The sequence below is a fragment of the Colias croceus genome, chromosome 9 (genome assembly GCF_905220415.1).
Source record: "Colias croceus chromosome 9, ilColCroc2.1".
NCBI lineage: Eukaryota > Metazoa > Arthropoda > Insecta > Lepidoptera > Pieridae > Colias > Colias croceus.
This window is the reverse complement of record NC_059545.1, coordinates 8,670,478-8,689,965: the sequence shown is the minus strand read 5'-3', so window position 1 is coordinate 8,689,965 and position 19,488 is coordinate 8,670,478. Positions and strand designations below refer to the sequence as shown.

The 19,488-nt window shown below is 36.2% G+C and overlaps 1 protein-coding gene across 1 annotated transcript; it reads right to left on the bottom strand.

The window, feature by feature from the left end:
• Positions 1–13,441: 13,441 nt before the first annotated feature.
• Positions 13,442–18,271, bottom strand: LOC123694682 (protein arginine N-methyltransferase 7). Its single transcript, XM_045640179.1, has 9 exons — positions 18,090–18,271; positions 17,768–18,009; positions 17,308–17,553; positions 16,765–16,943; positions 16,014–16,239; positions 14,846–15,621; positions 14,442–14,590; positions 13,987–14,143; positions 13,442–13,581 (listed from the first exon to the last, which is right to left on the bottom strand). The coding sequence occupies exons 1-9, from the start codon at positions 18,146–18,148 to the stop codon at positions 13,471–13,473; spliced, it is 2,145 nt and encodes a 714-aa protein (XP_045496135.1). The 5' UTR covers positions 18,149–18,271; the 3' UTR covers positions 13,442–13,470.
• Between the last annotated feature and the right edge of the window lie 1,217 nt (positions 18,272–19,488).

Genomic DNA, 19,488 nt, shown 5'->3' with positions numbered 1-19,488 from the left:
TCGTGTTCGTGTTCGTGTTCGTTGTTCGTGTTCGTTGTTCGAGTTCGTGTTCGTTGTTCGTGTTCGTGTTCGTGTTCGTGTTCGTGTTCGTGTTCGTGTTCGTGTTCTTGTTCGTGTTCGTGTTCGTGTTCGTGTTCGTGTTCGTGTTCGTGTTCGTGTTCGTGTTCGTGTTCGTGTTCGTGTTCGTGTTCGTGTTCGTGTTCGTGTTCGTGTTCGTGTTCGTGTTCGTGTTCGTGTTCGTGTTCGTGTTCGTGTTCGTGTTCGTGTTCGTTGTTCGTGTTCGTTGTTCGTGTTCGTGTTCGTGTTCGTGTTCGTTGTTCGTGTTCGTGTTCGTTGTTCGTGTTCGTGTTCGTGTTCGTTGTTCGTGTTCGTTGTTCGTGTTCGTTGTTCGTGTTCGTTGTTCGTGTTCGTTGTTCGTGTTCGTTGTTCGTGTTCGTTGTTCGTGTTCGTTGTTCGTGTTCGTTGTTCGTGTTCGTGTTCGTGTTCGTGTTCGTGTTCGTGTTCGTGTTCGTGTTAATGTTCGTGTTCGTGTTCGTGTTCGTGTTCGTGTTCGTTGTTCGTGTTCGTTGTTCGTGTTCGTTGTTCGTGTTCGTTGTTCGTGTTCGTTGTTCGTGTTCGTTGTTCGTGTTCGTTGTTCGTGTTCGTTGTTCGTGTTCGTTGTTCGTGTTCGTTGTTCGTTGTTCGTGTTCGTTGTTCGTGTTCGTTGTTCGTGTTCGTTGTTCGTGTTCGTTGTTCGTGTTCGTTGTTCGTGTTCGTTGTTCGTGTTCGTTGTTCGTGTTCGTTGTTCGTGTTCGTTGTTCGTGTTCGTTGTTCGTGTTCGTTGTTCGTGTTCGTTGTTCGTGTTCGTTGTTCTTGTTCGTGTTCGTTGTTCGTGTTCGTTGTTCGTGTTCGTTGTTCGTGTTCGTTGTTCGTGTTCGTTGTTCGTGTTCGTTGTTCATGTTCGTTGTTCGTGTTCGAATTTGAATGTGTGTTTGTGTTTGTGTTCGTGTTCGTGTTTGAATTTGAATTTGTGTTCGTGTTCGAGTTCATGTTCGTGTTCGTGTTCGTGTTCGTGTTCGTGTTCGTGTTCGTGTTCGTGTTCGTGTTCGTGTTCGTGTTCGTGTTCGTGTTCGTGTTCGTGTTCGTGTTCGTGTTCGTGTTCGTGTTCGTGTTCGTGTTCGTGTTCGTGTTCGTGTTCGTGTTCGTGTTCGTGTTCGTGTTCGTGTTCGTGTTCGTGTTCGTGTTCGTGTTCGTGTTCGTGTTCGTGTTCGTGTTCGTGTTCGTGCTCGTGTTCGTGTTCGTGTTCGAATTTGAATGTGTGTTTGTGTTTGTGTTAGGGCATGCACCCGGGTTTACCCGGTTCCGAAAAACCCGGGTAAACCCGGGTTTTTTGATGGTCTTGAGAACCGGGTCTGAATAGTATGAAACCCGGTTCTCCCGGTTCCGACCAAAATATGAAAATATAAAGTATTATTTATATTTTGCTGCATTATTTAAACAAATTTATACTATCTGGCAACGTCAGACTCACGTGCATTGCGAATTTTCGTGCCACGCCTCAAGCGTGGCTCTGATTGGTTGTCTAACCGTGGGGGGTGAGACTAACGACAGAGAATAAAATAAACGCTAAGGAATAGAAACTGCTATCGCTGATTTTTGACATATTACGGTCATGATATTTTTTTTTTTTTTTTTTTTTTTATTGGTAATAGGGAAGCGCTTGACCACAATCTCGCCTGATGTTAAGCTGAGATGTGGTCTAAGATGGAACGCGCTTCCCTAGAAGGTACCTGTTCACTCTACGCTTGAAGACCCCCATATTGTACTCGTCGGGGAACACAGACTCAGGAAGCATGTTCCAGTCCCTCGCGGTTCGGATAAAGAATGTGGAACCGAACCGCTTAGTCCGGGTACATGGAACGTCCACCATATGGCGATGCCTAGAATCTGTGCGCCTCGACGATCGATGGAAGAACGGGGATGGCGGAACGAGATCGTGCAGTTCCGCAGCGCACTCTCCAAAGTGTATCCGATAGAAGACCGATAAGCTGGCCACTCTGCAGCGGTGACCGAGGCTCTGGAGCTTTTTGCCTACTAGGTTATCGTCGTTTATGGGCCTCTTGGCACGCCTCTCTATCGCCTCAAGCGCCTCCAGCTGGTACTTGGCGGAACCGTCCCAGAGGTGAGAACAGTATTCCATGCACGATCGGACTAGTGCTTGATAAAGGTTGAGCAACTGTCCCGGGCTGAAATACTGTCTCACCTTCGCCAGAATTCCAAGCTTTTTTGAGGCTACTTGGGCTTTAGATTCAATGAAGGAACCAAAGTTCAGAGTAGGCGTTAAGGTGATACCAAGAAGCTCGAGGTGGTTAGTTATCGGCACGGACACACCTTGGAAATTCGGAGTCAGGTGGAATGGACTCCGTTTAGCGGAGAATAGACACGCCTGGGTCTTAGACGCATTGAACTTGACCAGATTGGCATCGCCCCAGTCGGAGACCGCCTGTAAGGACAAGTTCATGCGATCGACCATCGCCTCCCGTAGAGACTGAATTTGTGCCGCACTGGCTCGCGCGCTGGATACATATCTCTCCACAACAGTGCTATCGTCTGCGTACCCATAGATACCGGGTTTCAGCAGATCGTTGATGTGTAGCAGGAAGAGTGTTGCGGAGAGAACTGATCCCTGAGGGACTCCGGCATTTATAGCCATTTGGTCGGACGAGCAGCCGTCGACGACTACCCGAAGCGACCGGTCTCTCAGAAAATCTGAGATCCAGGCGCAGAGACCAGCAGGCAGACCGTAGGATGGAAGCTTGCCAATAAGACTATCATGCCAGACCCTATCGAAGGCCTTCGAGATATCAAGGGAGACAGCAAGTGCTTCACCATGATTCTCGATGGCCTCGCTCCAGATGTAGGTGGCGTACGCTAGAAGATCCCCAGTGGACCGGTTTCGGCGGAAACCGTATTGTCGGTCACTGAGGAGGTCGTTCGCTTCTAGGTGTGCCAGGAGCCGGCTGTTCAGTACACGTTCCATAGTCTTACAGAGTATGGACGTGACTGATATTGGCCTGTAGTTGGAAGGATCGGCACGACTGCCTTTTTTGGGCACAGGCTGCACGTTGGCAAGTTTCCATGATTTCGGTACTATTCCAGTCGTCAACGAAAGGCGAAAGAGGCGTGTCAAAACAGGAGCAAGTTCAGGCGCACAGGTTTTAAGAACTATGGCTGGAATTCCATCAGGGCCACTGGCTTTATTCACGTCAAGACTCCGCAGCGTTTTAAGAACCTCCGTCTGACGGATGCGAATTTCCGGCATTTTCGCCTCGCATCCAGGTAGACTGGGTGGTTTTGCGCTTGCGGGATCCAGACGAGAATTTTTCGCAAATAGAGTAGCAAATAGGTTCGCTTTCTCTACGGCGGTGTGAGCCAGCGTCCCGTCAGGTTTCAGCAGTGGAGGAAGTGAGGGGCGGCAGAAATTCGATTCAACCGACTTTGCCAGGGACCAAAACGCTTTACTACCGGAGGGGTAAGAAGCCAGTTTGTTCCCTATACGGCTAACGTGGTCAAATCGAGCTTTCCGTAGAGCCTTCTTGCAGGACTTGGCAGCCCGGTTAAAGGCTTTCTTCTTTTCAGATACATCCCTCGCTTTGCGGTGTCGAGCGTCAACCCAAGCCAGATACGCCTCTTGCTTTAGCGATTCAGCGCGTCTGCAATCGGCTCTGAACCAGGGCTGAGCTTTGCCGGACATGGCTACGTCGGAGAATGGAATAAAGTACTCCATTCCCTGTCGCAACACATCAGTCACAGCATCCGCGCAGGTCAAAGGGTCTTCAGAAGAAAAGCAGACAGGCCGCCAAGGATATGATGCAAAAAAGGAACGCATCTCATCCCAATCTGCTGATTTGTATTGCCACACGCGCCGAGAGTCCTTAGGACTGGGATCGGGCGGCGAGTAGACAGATACAGATTTCACCAGACAGTGATCGGAGCTGCCAAGCGGCGAGGAAATCAGTACCGAGTAACGGTCTGGATCTGTTGTCAGCAGAAGGTCCACGCAATTGGCTGTATGGCTCTCAACATCAGGAACCCGCGTCGCTCCTTGAACCAGTTGGGTGAGATTCAATGCTATAGCAAGTTTACGCATCTCTCTCCCAGCGAGGTCAGTGCACTGGTATGGGTATAGCCACTCCTGGTGGTGGGCATTAAAATCCCCCAGTAACACAAGCTGAGCGGAAGGGTATTTGTGCTGAGCAGCGTCCGCCGCCTCACTTAGGTACTCTGTGAGCCTGATCGTCTCCTGGTCTCCGCTGTGCGCTCGGTAGACACATGCATAGAGAAGTTTCTCTGGGCCTGTGTCCACCAGCATCCATAATACGGAAAAATGGGGGTCTTCAAGATACCGGAGACGCCGACAACAGATGTCGTCTCGGACGTACGCGCACACACCTGACCGAGCTTTAAAATTGTGCTCCAGGGTGTAGCCGGGATAGAATAGGTACGCCAAGTCAGACGGGCATCTAATCTGCGTCTCCGTGAGGAACAAAATACAAGGATTGCTAGTCTCTAGGTGGAAGTGGACTGCAGCGAGGTTGGAGTGTAGACCTCTGATGTTAGTGAGGTCTACTTTCAGCGAGAGGGAGTGCTGCCGCTGTACAACTTTATTCTTGTACCTTGCTTTTTTCATATAAATTAAAGAGTGAAGTAGGTGTGAAGACGGCAGTGAATCGAGGCGCTATACTTCTAGACCTGAGACTCACACTCAGAAGCTACACTGATGGGGACTAGTCTAAAGACTGCGGGGACGCCCGAGCCCCCCCAAGGATGTCCATAGGGCCCTCTCGTCCGGTCGCCAACCGGCACTATGGCGCATCTTGGGATTTTTCGCTAGTTGGCGGGGCAGCCTTTCACATGTGGCTAGCACGCTACTTGGGTCTTGACTAGCGGTCGGCCAGCGGTGAACCGTGCCTCGGATCCCGCTACCCTCCATGACTAGTCTCCAGGTGCAACAACATAAGTGTGCGTCAAATCGTCCAGGTTGTATAAACGCAACTGATTCGACCCGTCTTCACATAGGCTACATCAGCTTCATCGTGTCGGAACGCGGACGCTTGGCGACACGGCTTCAGCTGATGGGTGGTCATTATAGCCGCGACGATTGTCTCCCACCATGTCACCTGATTAGCACCACCCAGGGGCCACGTGTAGGGAATCCATACTCCGGGTATACTCCTACGGACGAAGGTGACTCGGCCCCCAAAATATTTTACGGTTATTGGTACTCGGAAAGAAAAAAAATAGAGTACAGTTAATATAAAAATAAGTTTTTTTGCGATTTTCGCCGAGACGGTAAGTTAATCATATAATAACCTTTTACCAAAATTGTAGATCGTAAAATTATCCATAAAAAAACTTCAAATACATTTTTATCTAGGAGCCACCGTTTCTACGAAAAATCTATTTTTTCATTCGTTGATCTCAAAAACAAAATTCCAATCACCAGAACGACCGGAAATTTTAATATTTTATTTTTAAGTGTGTTTTTCACAATTTTGTTAAATTGTGAACCTCACAAAATATAAACAGTATGTAAAACTAACCTCATAAATTAAGTCAACGATTAAACTCGGCTACAATTTTTACATTTATGTTTTTGGTGGGATATCAATTAGTATCAACTATCAATAGCGGATTCTATTCTCTAGCGTTTCTGCCACTTGTCTACAGGCCCAGAGATTTAAGTTTTGTCACAACGCCCTTGTATGCTATTCTGTAAACTTAGAATTGTTATTAATTTTCATAATTCCGAAAATAATTCAAGTAAAAATATATTAAATTACGTTAATAAGTAAATAAATAATTCGAGTAAATGTCTGATAAGTTAATTATAATGGTGTTCGAATCACTCGAATTATTCCTATACATAGATGTTTTGATTCGAATAAATCTGAAAATGATCTGACGTTCTGGCAACGAGAAAAGTGTATTGCTTTTTAATAAAATATTTTGAGATTTATGTGAGAAAAATTGTCTGTCATCTCCTCCAAGGGGCCCCCAGACGATGGGGGGCCCTGGGCACTGGCCCCCTGTACCCTTAAGAGATTGCTAGTTACAGGTGTAATATTTTATTAATGTTGTGAGGAAGCTGCATTTAATTGCGTAACTATAATATGTAACTATAAATAAAAATATTTTTTATTAGGAGGTGCATCTTATTAAGTAAGTAGTTAGTAGAGTGTAGACTATATTATAATGTAATGTAATGTATATACATATAACTATACTTTATGTTTATGTACGGTCTATATCCTAATAGATAGGTATTTTTTTTAGATAACTTTAAAATTATTATAAAATCGTAGATATTATTGTATCAGATAAAAATGATAATTATCGTTTACTTGAAACGGTTCTTAATTAAGAGGTAAAACACATATATTCGAGTTGTATACCTTATAAAGTAAAATATTTCGTTGTGAACATGCTGCGTGTATTTGTCGTCGTAAGTTTATACGTGGGACGAAAAACGACTTAAGGTACTAATTTTTGTAAAGAAAAACTTGGTACCTAAGTGCTTATTTTTATGGGAAGAGCCATTTATTTTAATATATAGTTCTCGTTAGTACGATGCCTCGTCAGGGGGCCGTCGAATATATGTTACCTTACAGTCATGGCATACGGTATTGACTTTATACTGTTTTTATATTGCTTTCATGTCTATAAAGTTCCTTTGATGGAGATTTCAATCAGACCTTGATTCAATTATACAAGCAGCGCAATTTGTAAAAGTTCTAGGATTCACACGACAACATATTGAGTCTTCTCATTATTTTCTCTTTCATAACTAAAACATTTTAATTTAACTTCCATCCAATAAGGACATTAAAATAAATAGTTTAACGTAGTTACGTTTTTAACAATAAATTGTTTTTTGATAACAATTCAAAATTTAATTTATAAATTTAATTAATTAACTACTATTACTTACAGTCTTACAGCCATGACGAAAAAAAAAAGGTAATTTGTTATTTCAAAATAGTTACGAATCTTAAACTATATCATACTCGGAGCAATTAGTTAATTGCTCCGAGATATCGTAACAAACCACAGTCAGTCACACAGTGTTAAAATTCTAACAAGTAGATAGATACGGGACCATTGCCGATGATCCTGATTTGATTTACATAGTATCGGCTGCACTCTGCAGCCGCATCATCTGCATCACAAGATAGAAATTCAATCCACATAATATTATTCTAGCAACTATACTATCTACTGCAACGTATAGGTACAAGGTAAATGCATTTTTTGCCAAAAATTTGGAGCTTCTCAATTGAACTTGAAAAAACTAAACTTTATTAAATAAAAAGTTCTTATGAAAAATGTGCAACAAATGCAAACTTCCAGCTACTTACAGTAAAATAAAATTAAGCGACAATGTTGTTTACCTACGCAATGGAGGAAGAAAATGTTTTTGTCTAATCATATAATTCCTTCACAGAACTCGCTTCTGCCGCATTTTTGGATTCCGAGATGATTCACGTACTATGTGCCGCTCAATTACAGTTAAATAACTACACATAACTTTGTGAAAGTTTCCATTAATTCAAGTTGTTTGGATAATTTTATCCCACCAAAAACATAAATGTAAAAATTGGAGCCGAGTTCAATCCTTGACTTAATTTGCCAAAAAAAGAAATGAGATCTAAATGTGTGCCAAGTTCTGCAGACAGTCCAGAAATTTATTTACAAAGATGTATTCAGTTCTTAGGTTGACTGAAAACTCAATTGTTTTATTTTCCCTTAGAGAACCATGTTTATTCCAAAATATAACTTTTTTAATTTGAATAATTTAATTATTTTCACAAAGCGAACAACTAATGACCTATTGAACCCCATAATTTGATGAGGCTAGTTTTTAGAACTTCACAAAATATAAACAGTATGTAAAACTAGCCTCATCAAATTATGGGGTTCAATAGGTCATTAGTTGTTCGCTTTGTGAAAATAATTATATTATTCAAATTAAAAAAGTTATATTTTGGAATAAACATGGTTCTCTAAGGGAAAATAAAACAATTGAGTTTTCAGTCAACCTAAGAACTGAATACATCTTTGTAAATAAATTTCTGGACTGTCTGCAGAACTTGGCACACATTTAGATCTCATTTCTTTTTTTGGCAAATTAAGTCAAGGATTGAACTCGGCTCCAATTTTTACATTTATGTTTTTGGTGGGATATCATTACTTTTTGTACAGAAAATGACTCTGCAAATTTGATTTACTTTATAAATATAATACTTTTTATATACGATTTTTTTTTCTTGCGGTTTCTCTGTATGGTTTGTTTAGTATTATTTTCTATATTTTCTTGTATGTTATGAATGTCAGCGCACATTGCCCCGTCATTATCTGCAATTTTTTAAACTCGTTTTCTGTTTAAAAGATTACATGATTTTCTAAACATCCAGCGTGAATTTGTACACACACTATTTATTACCAAGATGCAAAGATCGTTGTAGAAGAATCGTCGCCTTACTCCATGACGTTACGGTATTGCCATGACGCGATCTTGAAATTTTACTCTAAACGCGCCTAAAGACGCAAATTAAATCATTTCGACCTTCGACGAAGCCTTCTTCCATTACACCATTTATGGTAATTATTTTTGCATGCTTGTATTGGCTAAACATGTTTGTGCTTTATTATTATAATTGTATCACCATTGAATACCATGTTTAAAGCAAAATAAAGATTTTATTTATTTATTTATTTATTTACACTGAAATTAAAACTAAACTAAACACTCATAAATAAAGAATAAATAAATGTGAATATGTAAAATGATATATTATTTTTATATGAGCAATAGAGGCAATATTTTTATTACAATTTTCTTTTATTTTACGTTTAATAACAGTTTTGAATAAAGAAATCATGCAATCGAAGTAATCCGCCCTAGCGATACTAGCGCGAGTGAGTGTGATGTCAGAGGCGCTTCGAATCTACAGATGTTTCGTCCTAAAATATGTAAACTTCAATAATCTATATCTCAGTCATTTATTGATGGATTTCAAAATTTTTTTCGGCCACTGATTAGTTTTGATCTACTTTTTAAGACTAGTAAGGTGAATATACTATTTTCTTTTTTTTTAAACTTTTCCATTTTTCCATACAAACAAAATTTATGTCATTGAAAAAAAAATTAAATACAAATAAATTCAGTATTTTCTGATTTTTTCCTTTGTACACTCACTATTACCTAGTTGATTACAAAATTTGAACTTTCTAGGTCATCTGGAAGTGGGTTAGGTTTTGTATATGTCTATAAGTCAGTCAGTCTTAAAAATTGCGATTTTTGGATATTAATATCTACGCAACTGTTTAATCTGTAATTATGAAATTTAAGGTTCTTGTTTATCTTGAGGTCCTCTTGATATGTACCAAATTTGGTTTATATAACTTAAATAGTTTTCGAGTTATAAGGGGGTGAAAAGTGGCTCGAAATGGTTCGTGTAAATATACACACGGCTGCTGCTCGCCAGTTCTCTTCGTTTGAACTCGGCTTGACACGCTGCCGCGTGTCTAGATAATGCCGCTCCAAGATACTTAGAAAGTACGGTATAGTAATCGTAGGTAAGTCAGTAGTTAAATGAACAGTGTTGCTATTTTTTGTATTTGCCATTGTATAGGTATGTAATCAAGAAATAGTTATTAGTAAGTTTAAGAAATAAACATCAATAATTCACAATTGCATCAAGGAAAAACAAAAAATGTTTCAGTAGATATCATTTTCCACAATCATGGCCGTGTTTGGTAAAACACCCATTTACATAAAGCGGAAGATGGGAATACATAACACCTCAATATAAAATGTTTACCTAATAGGTACCTACCTTTGAAAAACTTTCTTCGTTTTATAGTTTATACAAAGTGATCTTCAAATAATTAAAAATTGTATTAAAATTTAATTAAATCGATCGTTAAAACAAAGCAGAATCACCATAAATCTATTCATGATGACAATCAAATCTACATTGATTTCATCAACCTCGTCCAACAAAAAATTACATTATAAATAATGTTACTATTACCACACAATTTTATTGCCTGTCATACGTTTGAATTACGACTGGTTTTAATCAAGTTCTTTTGATTTATAGATCACTTACAATACTTAATACGTTTGTGGGTATGTAACATTTTTTCCTATAACAACTTCAATCCCTTCTTAACGCTGTGATACAGGTTCTCTGGAATGAAATGTATTCGAAAATGCTTTAATAACTATCAATTTGCTATAATGAAGATCTTCATACGATTTTAGAATAATAATGGCTTATAATAGCATATAACCTGAATCGAGTGTTCTTGTACACGAAATTCCTTTTTAATAAATCTCAATACAAGTTTGCTATTTTTATTTTCACCTCGCTTAACTACTCCTGCCGTATATGGGCATTTTCACAAAAATGTACCCCCTGCTTGAAAAATACATTTTTTAATAAAGTATTATATTTTAAACTTTTTTTGGTCTCTTTAAAACGGAAATTCAATATACTTCAAGAAAAAATATAATACAATGGGTTTAAAATGAGAAATCTGTAAAAATAATAGGACACAATGGAAAGACTCGCAATTTTATATCAGTTTTGTGACTATATTCAGTAGCTGGAAAAACAGTGCAAAATATAAGAATTTTTAGATATTGTTTATTTATTAACTTAAAATCGTTATTTTGTATATTTTAAACACTCACTATTCCCAACTTTTGGATCTAAGCTAATTAAAAAAAATAATAGTACATTCAGTATTGTGACTCTGGTACTTTAACTGTCATTATTATCTTTACATTTAAAATGTTAGATACTTTTTTAGAGAAAAGGCAACAAATATAACACTTATGTATTATTCTCCATTAAAGGGACTGATTTGAAGGGCATTTAATGTAAAATCTACTGAAATATTTAAAAAATTCAGCTCCGTATTATAGGGACAGTCACACAACCGAATACCTAAAAAGGGAAAGGGTGCGTTTACATGGCGAAAAAAAAGTACGCAGGCACATAATAAATATACCTAATTATAAACTTAACTTAACTTCAACCTAAATTATCACAATCAGTTCGGACTAAGCCATCACATTATTATTATTTATCTAAAGGGTTAATTACTATCAAGATTCAAGAATAAGAAGTCTTTTTTATGTTTTATATTGGCACTAATCAAATTAATCAGTCGATAATCAGTCTTCGTGATTCGTTTATTATTAACCTTAAATAAATAATCTCAATCACCATATTGGATAAAAAATCTTGTTTCAGTGGACGCTGCAAACACGAAGGCTAATCTGTAAATAAAAAAAAAACCAATGAAAAATATCGTAAAAAAAATTAAGATTTTTGTTTCATTATTACCTTTCGTAGTTAAACAAGGCACATTGTCTAGATTCTTAGTTCTGCTGGATTATTTTGTTTCTTTTTATGCATACTGCTTCTTTTTTTCCTCTAAAAAAAAATTTACTTCCTCATGCAAAATGATCAATCAGCTGTTGCGATCGGTATGGGGAAATTATTTTTATTTTTGAAATCTACTTTTGGAACTCAGTCAAAAATGTCTTAGAAAAATATTTTTATAGCTCAAGAAAATCGCCATGTAAACATTGCTTTATGTGTTCAGGCATGTTGTGACTTTTCGTTCAGCGTATATGTGACCGCTCAAATAGTCACACAGCGGAAGTCACATTTGATAATCCTCTCGTAATAAAAACGGTTTAAAATATAACCACAACACTTATATTCATCAAAACTTTTGATCAACTTACATATAAAAACATTTAAAACAAAATTAACTAAATACTACAAGATAAATAGATAGAAATAAGCCAAAATATGGTCACATACCTGAATGAAGAATTTGGTCCCTGCGGCTTGCAAACACGCGTGCACTCCTTCTAAGCAGTTTTTGGACCCTGAAGGCTTCTAACCTGATAAGTTGCATAGCAGTAGCTATGGTGTTGACAGTAATGCAAAACTATTTGAACCACAGTAATTTCTTTTTTAGAAAATCGGTGACAAAACTGAACGTTCCGGGAAGGACAATTTTTTTGATTTTCTTTTTTATTTTTTTATATTTTATTTTTGTTATATAAGGTTATTATATTTTAACTATTATCACAGTAACTGATTATCCTGGACCAAATAAAACCTTAAAAGATGGTACCTTTCTAACAAAAAAGTTAAGAAATGATTTAATAAACGCGTAAGAGTAAGCAGGGGACAGCGTAAAATTACACATTTTTCAATGGTTATTTATAATTAACTTAACTTTATTTTAGATTATGTCATAGTTTTTGTTAAAAAAACAAAATATTGTATACGTTTCTTCACTTTGATAGCATATATAAATAATTCTGGCAACTACTTCATTATATAGAATTTAATGAATTCGAGGGACAGGTGAAAATCAGGGGGTATACATTTTTGTGAAAATGCCCATATGTAGTGTCTGACAATTATCGCCTTCGTAGAAATATCGCATCTATACATATACCATGAAAGAATCATAAAATGTTGACATATTTGTAAGAATTCTCTCGTGTTACTTCAGAATCCATTCATAAATAATACATTTACAAGGAATAAGCGTAAAATTGAGTTGATACTGTATACTTACCGAACGTGATACTGATCTCATCGAAATTCGAACCGAAAAACAAAAACCGGCGATCCCGCCAAGAATACAGATAAAATAAGATCGGACAGCATCTGAGCAGCCTTTGATTTTCTAATAAGCCATAAATAATTAATTAATCGTGTGACTGTCCTGGGACTGTATATTGTATAATGAGGTGCGCTTGCGTGAAGTATAGACAAAAAGCGTGGTTGCGTCTACGAGTTGAATATGTAAGGCGTTATTTATTTTTTCGTGTCCCTGCGGTAGGTATGTGGCAAGTTTCTAGTTACCATACATCAACATCCGCACTTTTTACGGCCTTAGCTGGAACACTGTAACGGTTCTCTTTGCGCTTCTGTTGTGAGTGTTGCCATTTTTGGGGAGCTTTTTTGTAATTTCCCTAGTTCATTGCTATCGGGAATTCTGCTGTGTTGACAAATACAGAAGCCTCTATTACATAATTATACTCGTTTGACTAGTCAACACATTTGTTCTGTTGCATTCCATACAGCATATTATATTAATAAATTTTACTGTGATTATATTGTACTTGCAAGCCATATAGGAATTGCTATATAATTATATTGAAATATGTCAAGTTTCCTTAGTTTATTATATTCATTTGGAGAATACCACTCTTTCTATATTTATTTATTGTATATAAACAAACAAAATAATAATAAAATTTCTCGGTCATCTTTCAAGCTTGGGTGGGGAGGTTATGTTTGCATTAAATAACTAATAATTAATTAATACTTTCATATGATTAAATAAAACACCCAAAAATGTATAACATACATTTATTATAACAATTTATGATTCAGTAGCAACCAAATTGATCACCATATTGAATTGTCCTTTCTCCAAATCACATGCAACTTGATAACTCCATTTGTCCGCACTTGTCACATTTTGGGCATTTTTCTAAAAATAAAACAACATAGTAGAATTTGTAATTAAGTTGATATTAAATGGGGGAAGATAGTTATAGCTAGAAATCATTTTTTTTAATACTTTACTTATTAAGTTTACTATACAACTAACTATACTACTAATAGCAATCGATAAAATCATCAAAAAATGGCCCAGTGTTGTATAAAAAATACATTGAAATTAGCACCTTATTGCTTAGCAATAAAGTTCAATGTATGTCATTATAAAACTCTGCCCAATACACAACGCAGAGTTTTGCTTCGGACACTATTTGTTCGCGATTGTGATTTAGTTGTTGTATTTAGGAGCATAATCAAAAAAATATTGAAATATTACACACACTTTGGATAGATTAAGAAACGAGCAAGTATCAACTTATTTAGAGGTTATACTTACTAAGATTTTCACAGCCTGTCTGGAATGCATATCCCATTGCACTTGTTGGCCAAGCATGGGCCACTCTGTTGGGCCAGCACTTATTGGCTTTCCGCCAACTATCCAAACTGCCCATATTGCAAAGCCATTCACTGCGAAATTACCCTCAGAAGTTTCTCTACAAATAGTAATTAATCAAGGGTAATTGGAAAATAATAGAAATAAGAGCTAATTGTTCATAATATGATTAAGAAAAGTAAAAAAATCAGCATTAAAGCCACAACAAGCAATATAACTATTAATGTACCGACATTTAGTATTTAAGACGAGATCAAATACGTTAAGCTATTTATTGTTTATTATTCAAGTTTATAAATTTTGAATGTTTCAATATAATAACATTTTCATTAAAAAAATCGGCAATATGTAAGTGTGTTAAAACATTATGTCTTATTAATTCAGAATGATATACTTACGCTATCGCATTTACACCGTCAGTCGCAAATGTTGCCTTAAGATCTTTCAAGTGTATCTCTAGAAGTTTCTTCGGCTGTCCACTACATTTGCACGGATATTCCCAGAGAGGTTGCGCTTCGATTTCTGCGTCACTTATAATTCTTGAATTCTGAAATAGTGATATTTATTACTTTTTATATTTTTAAAACTAATTTAAACCTTTAACATTTTTTTAAAAATATTGTAAATGTGAGAATCTATAAATATATGATATATTCATAAGATTAACCTTCATATGATAGTGAAGTTCTCTCAATACTGTCAACTTCTGCAAAACAATCTATGTAATTAATTGCTTAAATGCAATGAATGATTCATTTATAAACACATATGCTTGTTATATAAAATATATACATACACTCACCTCAACAAGCTCATCAAATATTCCCATATTGATCCCTTCACACACATTCAACGGTATCCTTATTTTATGCAAGTCATTAAACTCGACTGGCATTGCCCAGAATTCACAACCTTCCGGCATTATCGTCACACATTCCTTTAAATTACTTCTGTACTTATGCAAAAGGTAAGCAGCCTTTAAATTCTCCCATGGTAATATCGCACTACTAAAATTCGGATCACAAATGATATTCGTAACTTCACTAAGAATCTCTTCACTTGGTTCTGTTATAATTTTCACATTCTCTATAGAATTTTCTTTTATATAATCATTTAAAATGCCTATATGTAAATGCATATTTTCCATTATGTACACGGTTTTCGCGCCCATTTTTGCAGCAGCGAGTCCAAGAAAACTACTGCCGTTTAAGTCTAGTACAACTGCGTCCTTTACTAAGTCTTCTTTTATCTGTGCTAGCATCTTCTTACTTCGTCTTCCATCATTTAAATAGGACACATGTGTTCTTGACAATGCCATATGAATACCACACTCACAAATTGGTCTTACATACTTTTTGTATTTCATTTCATGATTTTCTAAGTAGAACCATAGGGAGTATTCATCTTGACAAGAGACTAGAGTTGCTTCCGAGTCCTTTTGTACGGCAATAGGTTGTGGGAGATAGTACACTGCTTGCATCCAGTGATCTCGCCAGGGTATCGAGTCTTGCGGTCTTTCCGATGACAAATCTGCATCTGGATGACTCCACCATGGAGCGCAACTTAATACTATTTTACCTGAAGATTTAAATCATTATTATTATTTGCAACAATAATATAAAGATTTGGCTGCATTCTTTGATTGTTCTCTTCTTAATAAACTCCAAAAACTTATTAAATAATTTTGTGAATCCTTGTATAAGGCTATTCCTTACTTTTTCTCTTTTTTATTTGGTCTCAATTTATGATAGATAGTCAAATATTATGATAAAAAAATTGTTTATAAATTGTCATATATAATTCTTGTATATTTGATAATAATTACTGTCTACATCCCTGGAATATATCGCTTCTTAGCGATAAGGCCGCCTATTTGAACCTGTAATTAAGCGACATTGTTTGTGTTGCGCATTTTCTTTGATTTTGTTTTGTTTTGTGTGTGCAATAAAGTGTTTATTACTATTAATTACCTTCAGTATCCATATTAAGCTCCCACCACATAAACACAATCTGCGCGTTGCCTGTAGCAGTCACAGTGAACTGTTGTTTCACAGTCCTCCTCATATTAATGGCTGAACGGCCAGACCAATCGTAATAGAATACGGGAATCTGGTCAGAAATTTCTGTGAAGGCATTTCTTGGTAATTGTGATAATTGTATGTCATGTACTGCAGCTGAACCGGCACAGGCTTTCATCTGGAATGAGAAAGAAATAATTAATGTAATACAGCAATTCTTAATGTATAATTATAAAAAAATGTAATGCACATCACACATCTATCAGAATAGTACCGTGAATATTCTCTGTGAATATAAATCTTAATGGGAGTCTGGGAGGAAATGGATCATTCGTCTGTTTTCAATTTTGCGAAATGAATTGGATGTGGATTCATCTGTTTTTATTTTTGAAGTTATACTTCTTTTGGCGCGATGGAGAAAAATGATGTGAATGAATTTTTACGATGCGCGCGCACACCGACACCTAAATTTAACAGCATGAAGTTAGTTCTAGGTGGTATGAAAATTGATAACTATGTTCAAGATTTATATTCTAGTATATTTTCCATACGCCAAAGAAGTATAACTTCTAACGTGTGTACATAAGTACACACACTCTTTTTTTGCGAGTGTATGCTTGTTTCATATTAATGTACAAAATTTACAAAACTCACTCTATTCCTTAACTAATTTCCATCATAATACAACCTGGAAGAAACTTACCTTAGAAGGAGTCCTCAATATAATTTCCAAATCCTCATTGGCCAAATCATTCAGTTTGTTCCATTTCTGTAATGTTGGACATTCCACCACTTGTGCGTATATCACAGCAGAGTCTGGTACAACTATACAGTCTTTCTCTAGAAGATGCTTGTGGGCATGATCAAATGTTGATAGTGCTCCTAGAAAAGCATTACATTTATTTAATAAGTCAGCCCCCGGAATCACAGACACAATAGAAAATCTATTGTGTCGTGGCCCGATCGGGCCGCTCAGGGCTCAAATGAGTTAAGACACATTTTGAAATATTTAGGATACTAATACAATAGGTGTAAATTTGAAATAATGTCCAATTATACAAAATTATACATATTATATTTGTGAATACTTCCACAACAGCCAGGATAAATATAAGTTTTAGTTGAAAGATTTAGATTCGATATACAAATTGTAACAAATTTAACAAATGTTAAAAAAATTAAACAACTTATAATATTTCAGGCTAAGTATAGAATATAAATATAGCTCAAATAGCAGTAGCATTACCTTCACCAATCAATTCAGTGTCAAACACCTCAGTGACAAGAATATTAGCTCTTTCCTGCATATCACCATCCTCTCCAACAACCAATTCAGTAGATCTCTTTGGTATGACCTTGATTTTATCGGCTACACCATTACGCTGGAGTATTTTGAGGCAACAGTCTGCCATAGGCTTGAAAGCTTCACATGCTGTTATTGTGTCTGCACCACATTTGGCTGCCATTATCGATAATAAGCCAGTACCAGTGCCTGAAATTTGAACGTACTTTGTTTAATTTAAGGAGAAATATGAAAGTGTGTAATAATTACAAAAATAAAGTTAGGTAATATAATATGCATATTATGTTCAAAGAAGAAATGAGTGGATAAAATATCATTAAATATAAACATCAATCAATCTGATGATTGCATCAAGTTGAATAGCACCACAAATAAGATTAATAAAATTTTGAATGAATTTTACCAATATCCAAAACATTGGCCTTCTTTCCCTCACTATGCATCTTTTCTATAGCCAATTGTAGAGCCCGATAATATTTCTTGTTCCTCTCAGTATCATGAAGCATATCAGCAAAAGCTGATCGTGCTATTTCTTGGTGATAATCATAGTCTTCGTGTTGTACATCCCATTCTGTACTGCCGGTTAAAGGATTCCTTTTCTGCGTAAATACTTGCATTTTGCTGCTATTTATTGTGCTCGTATACCTAGTAGTCAATTGTTATTCAAAAAAATTAAATTCACTGAATATTAGGACTAAATAACCATGACTTCTTGCCGGTGATACCTTTTGGATATAAATGATAATATAAACTTATAGGATTTTCCGTAAATAATACTCGGCATCTAAATAATAAGGAATAGCTTTCTTTTAAATAAAATAAATGAAGGTCATGCAAATTCTTATATTCAATTTTGCATATTTTTAATTGAAAAGAAAATCTCACGAGGATGAGTTTTGAATGTTGACATAAAAGTGACAGAAGAGCGTTGACTTTGACATATACCGATACCTCTTTGGGTAGGTACCTATACCCTGTTTAGTCCATTGAAAAGTTACATTTGGGGTTGCGTTTTTTAGAGGACGCAATTTTATTTTTTTGATATGTAGGGGGGGTCAGTGAGAAGCTAAAACCAAGTTTGTGGTGTCGCCACCCTTGTCCCACGGCCGCCATCTTGAAAATAGCGGTTGATATGGTTTTTATGATGTATCTCTTAAACTATTTATCTGATAAAAAAAATTGTTAACATTATTTGTTGCAAATTAAATTCTCTACAACTTTGGTCCAGTGACTTATTGTCATAGAACTACAAATTAAAAAGTTATAAGCGAAAATGTTCAGAAATTAGAGATATTTATATTTTTCAGTAAAACTTTTTTTTATCATTTTACGAAGAAAGCATATCAGACCATTTTTGTAGATTGTTTTTCGAGGAACAATTTTTTCATACAACATTTTTTCATTAAGTAAATAGCTAAGGATTCACAGCGCTCCGAAGTGAGTACTATTTTTCAGTACTCTTAACTATACAGTATACATAATACATATATTATGTGTGTACTAATCATAATTTGTCATCAGTAATTGTTTTTTTGTTTTGTTATTATAATATTTTTAATAATTAATTTTGCAATATTATTAATAATTAATTATTGCCTCTTTTCCCGACCACCAAGGAGGAAGAGTCTGCAAGCGCGTTTTTTTTTTTACGTCGAAAAGCAGGGCTGAAATGTTCTGCAGTGTGCTTCCATTGTTCTGGAGTCTGGGAAAAGAGCCAATAGCCATTATATGTATAGTTAGGAGTACTGAAAAATAGTACTCACTTCAGAGCGCTGTAAAACCTATTGACATTAACCTATTGAAAAGCTATTGACGTTATGAAAAAATGTTGTACATAAAAGTTGTTCTTCGAAAAACAATCTACAAAAATGGTCTGATATCATTTCTTCGTAAAATGATAAAAAAAAAGTTTTATTGAAAAATATAAATAGCTCTAATTTCTGAACATTTTCGCTTATAACTTTTTTATTTATAGTTCTACGACAAAAAAATAATGGAAAAAAGTTGTAGAAAATTTAATTTGCAACAAATAATGCTAACAATTTTTTTATCAGATAAATAGTTTAAGAGATATATCGTAAAAACCATTTCAACCGCTATTTTCAAGATGGCGGCCGTGGTACA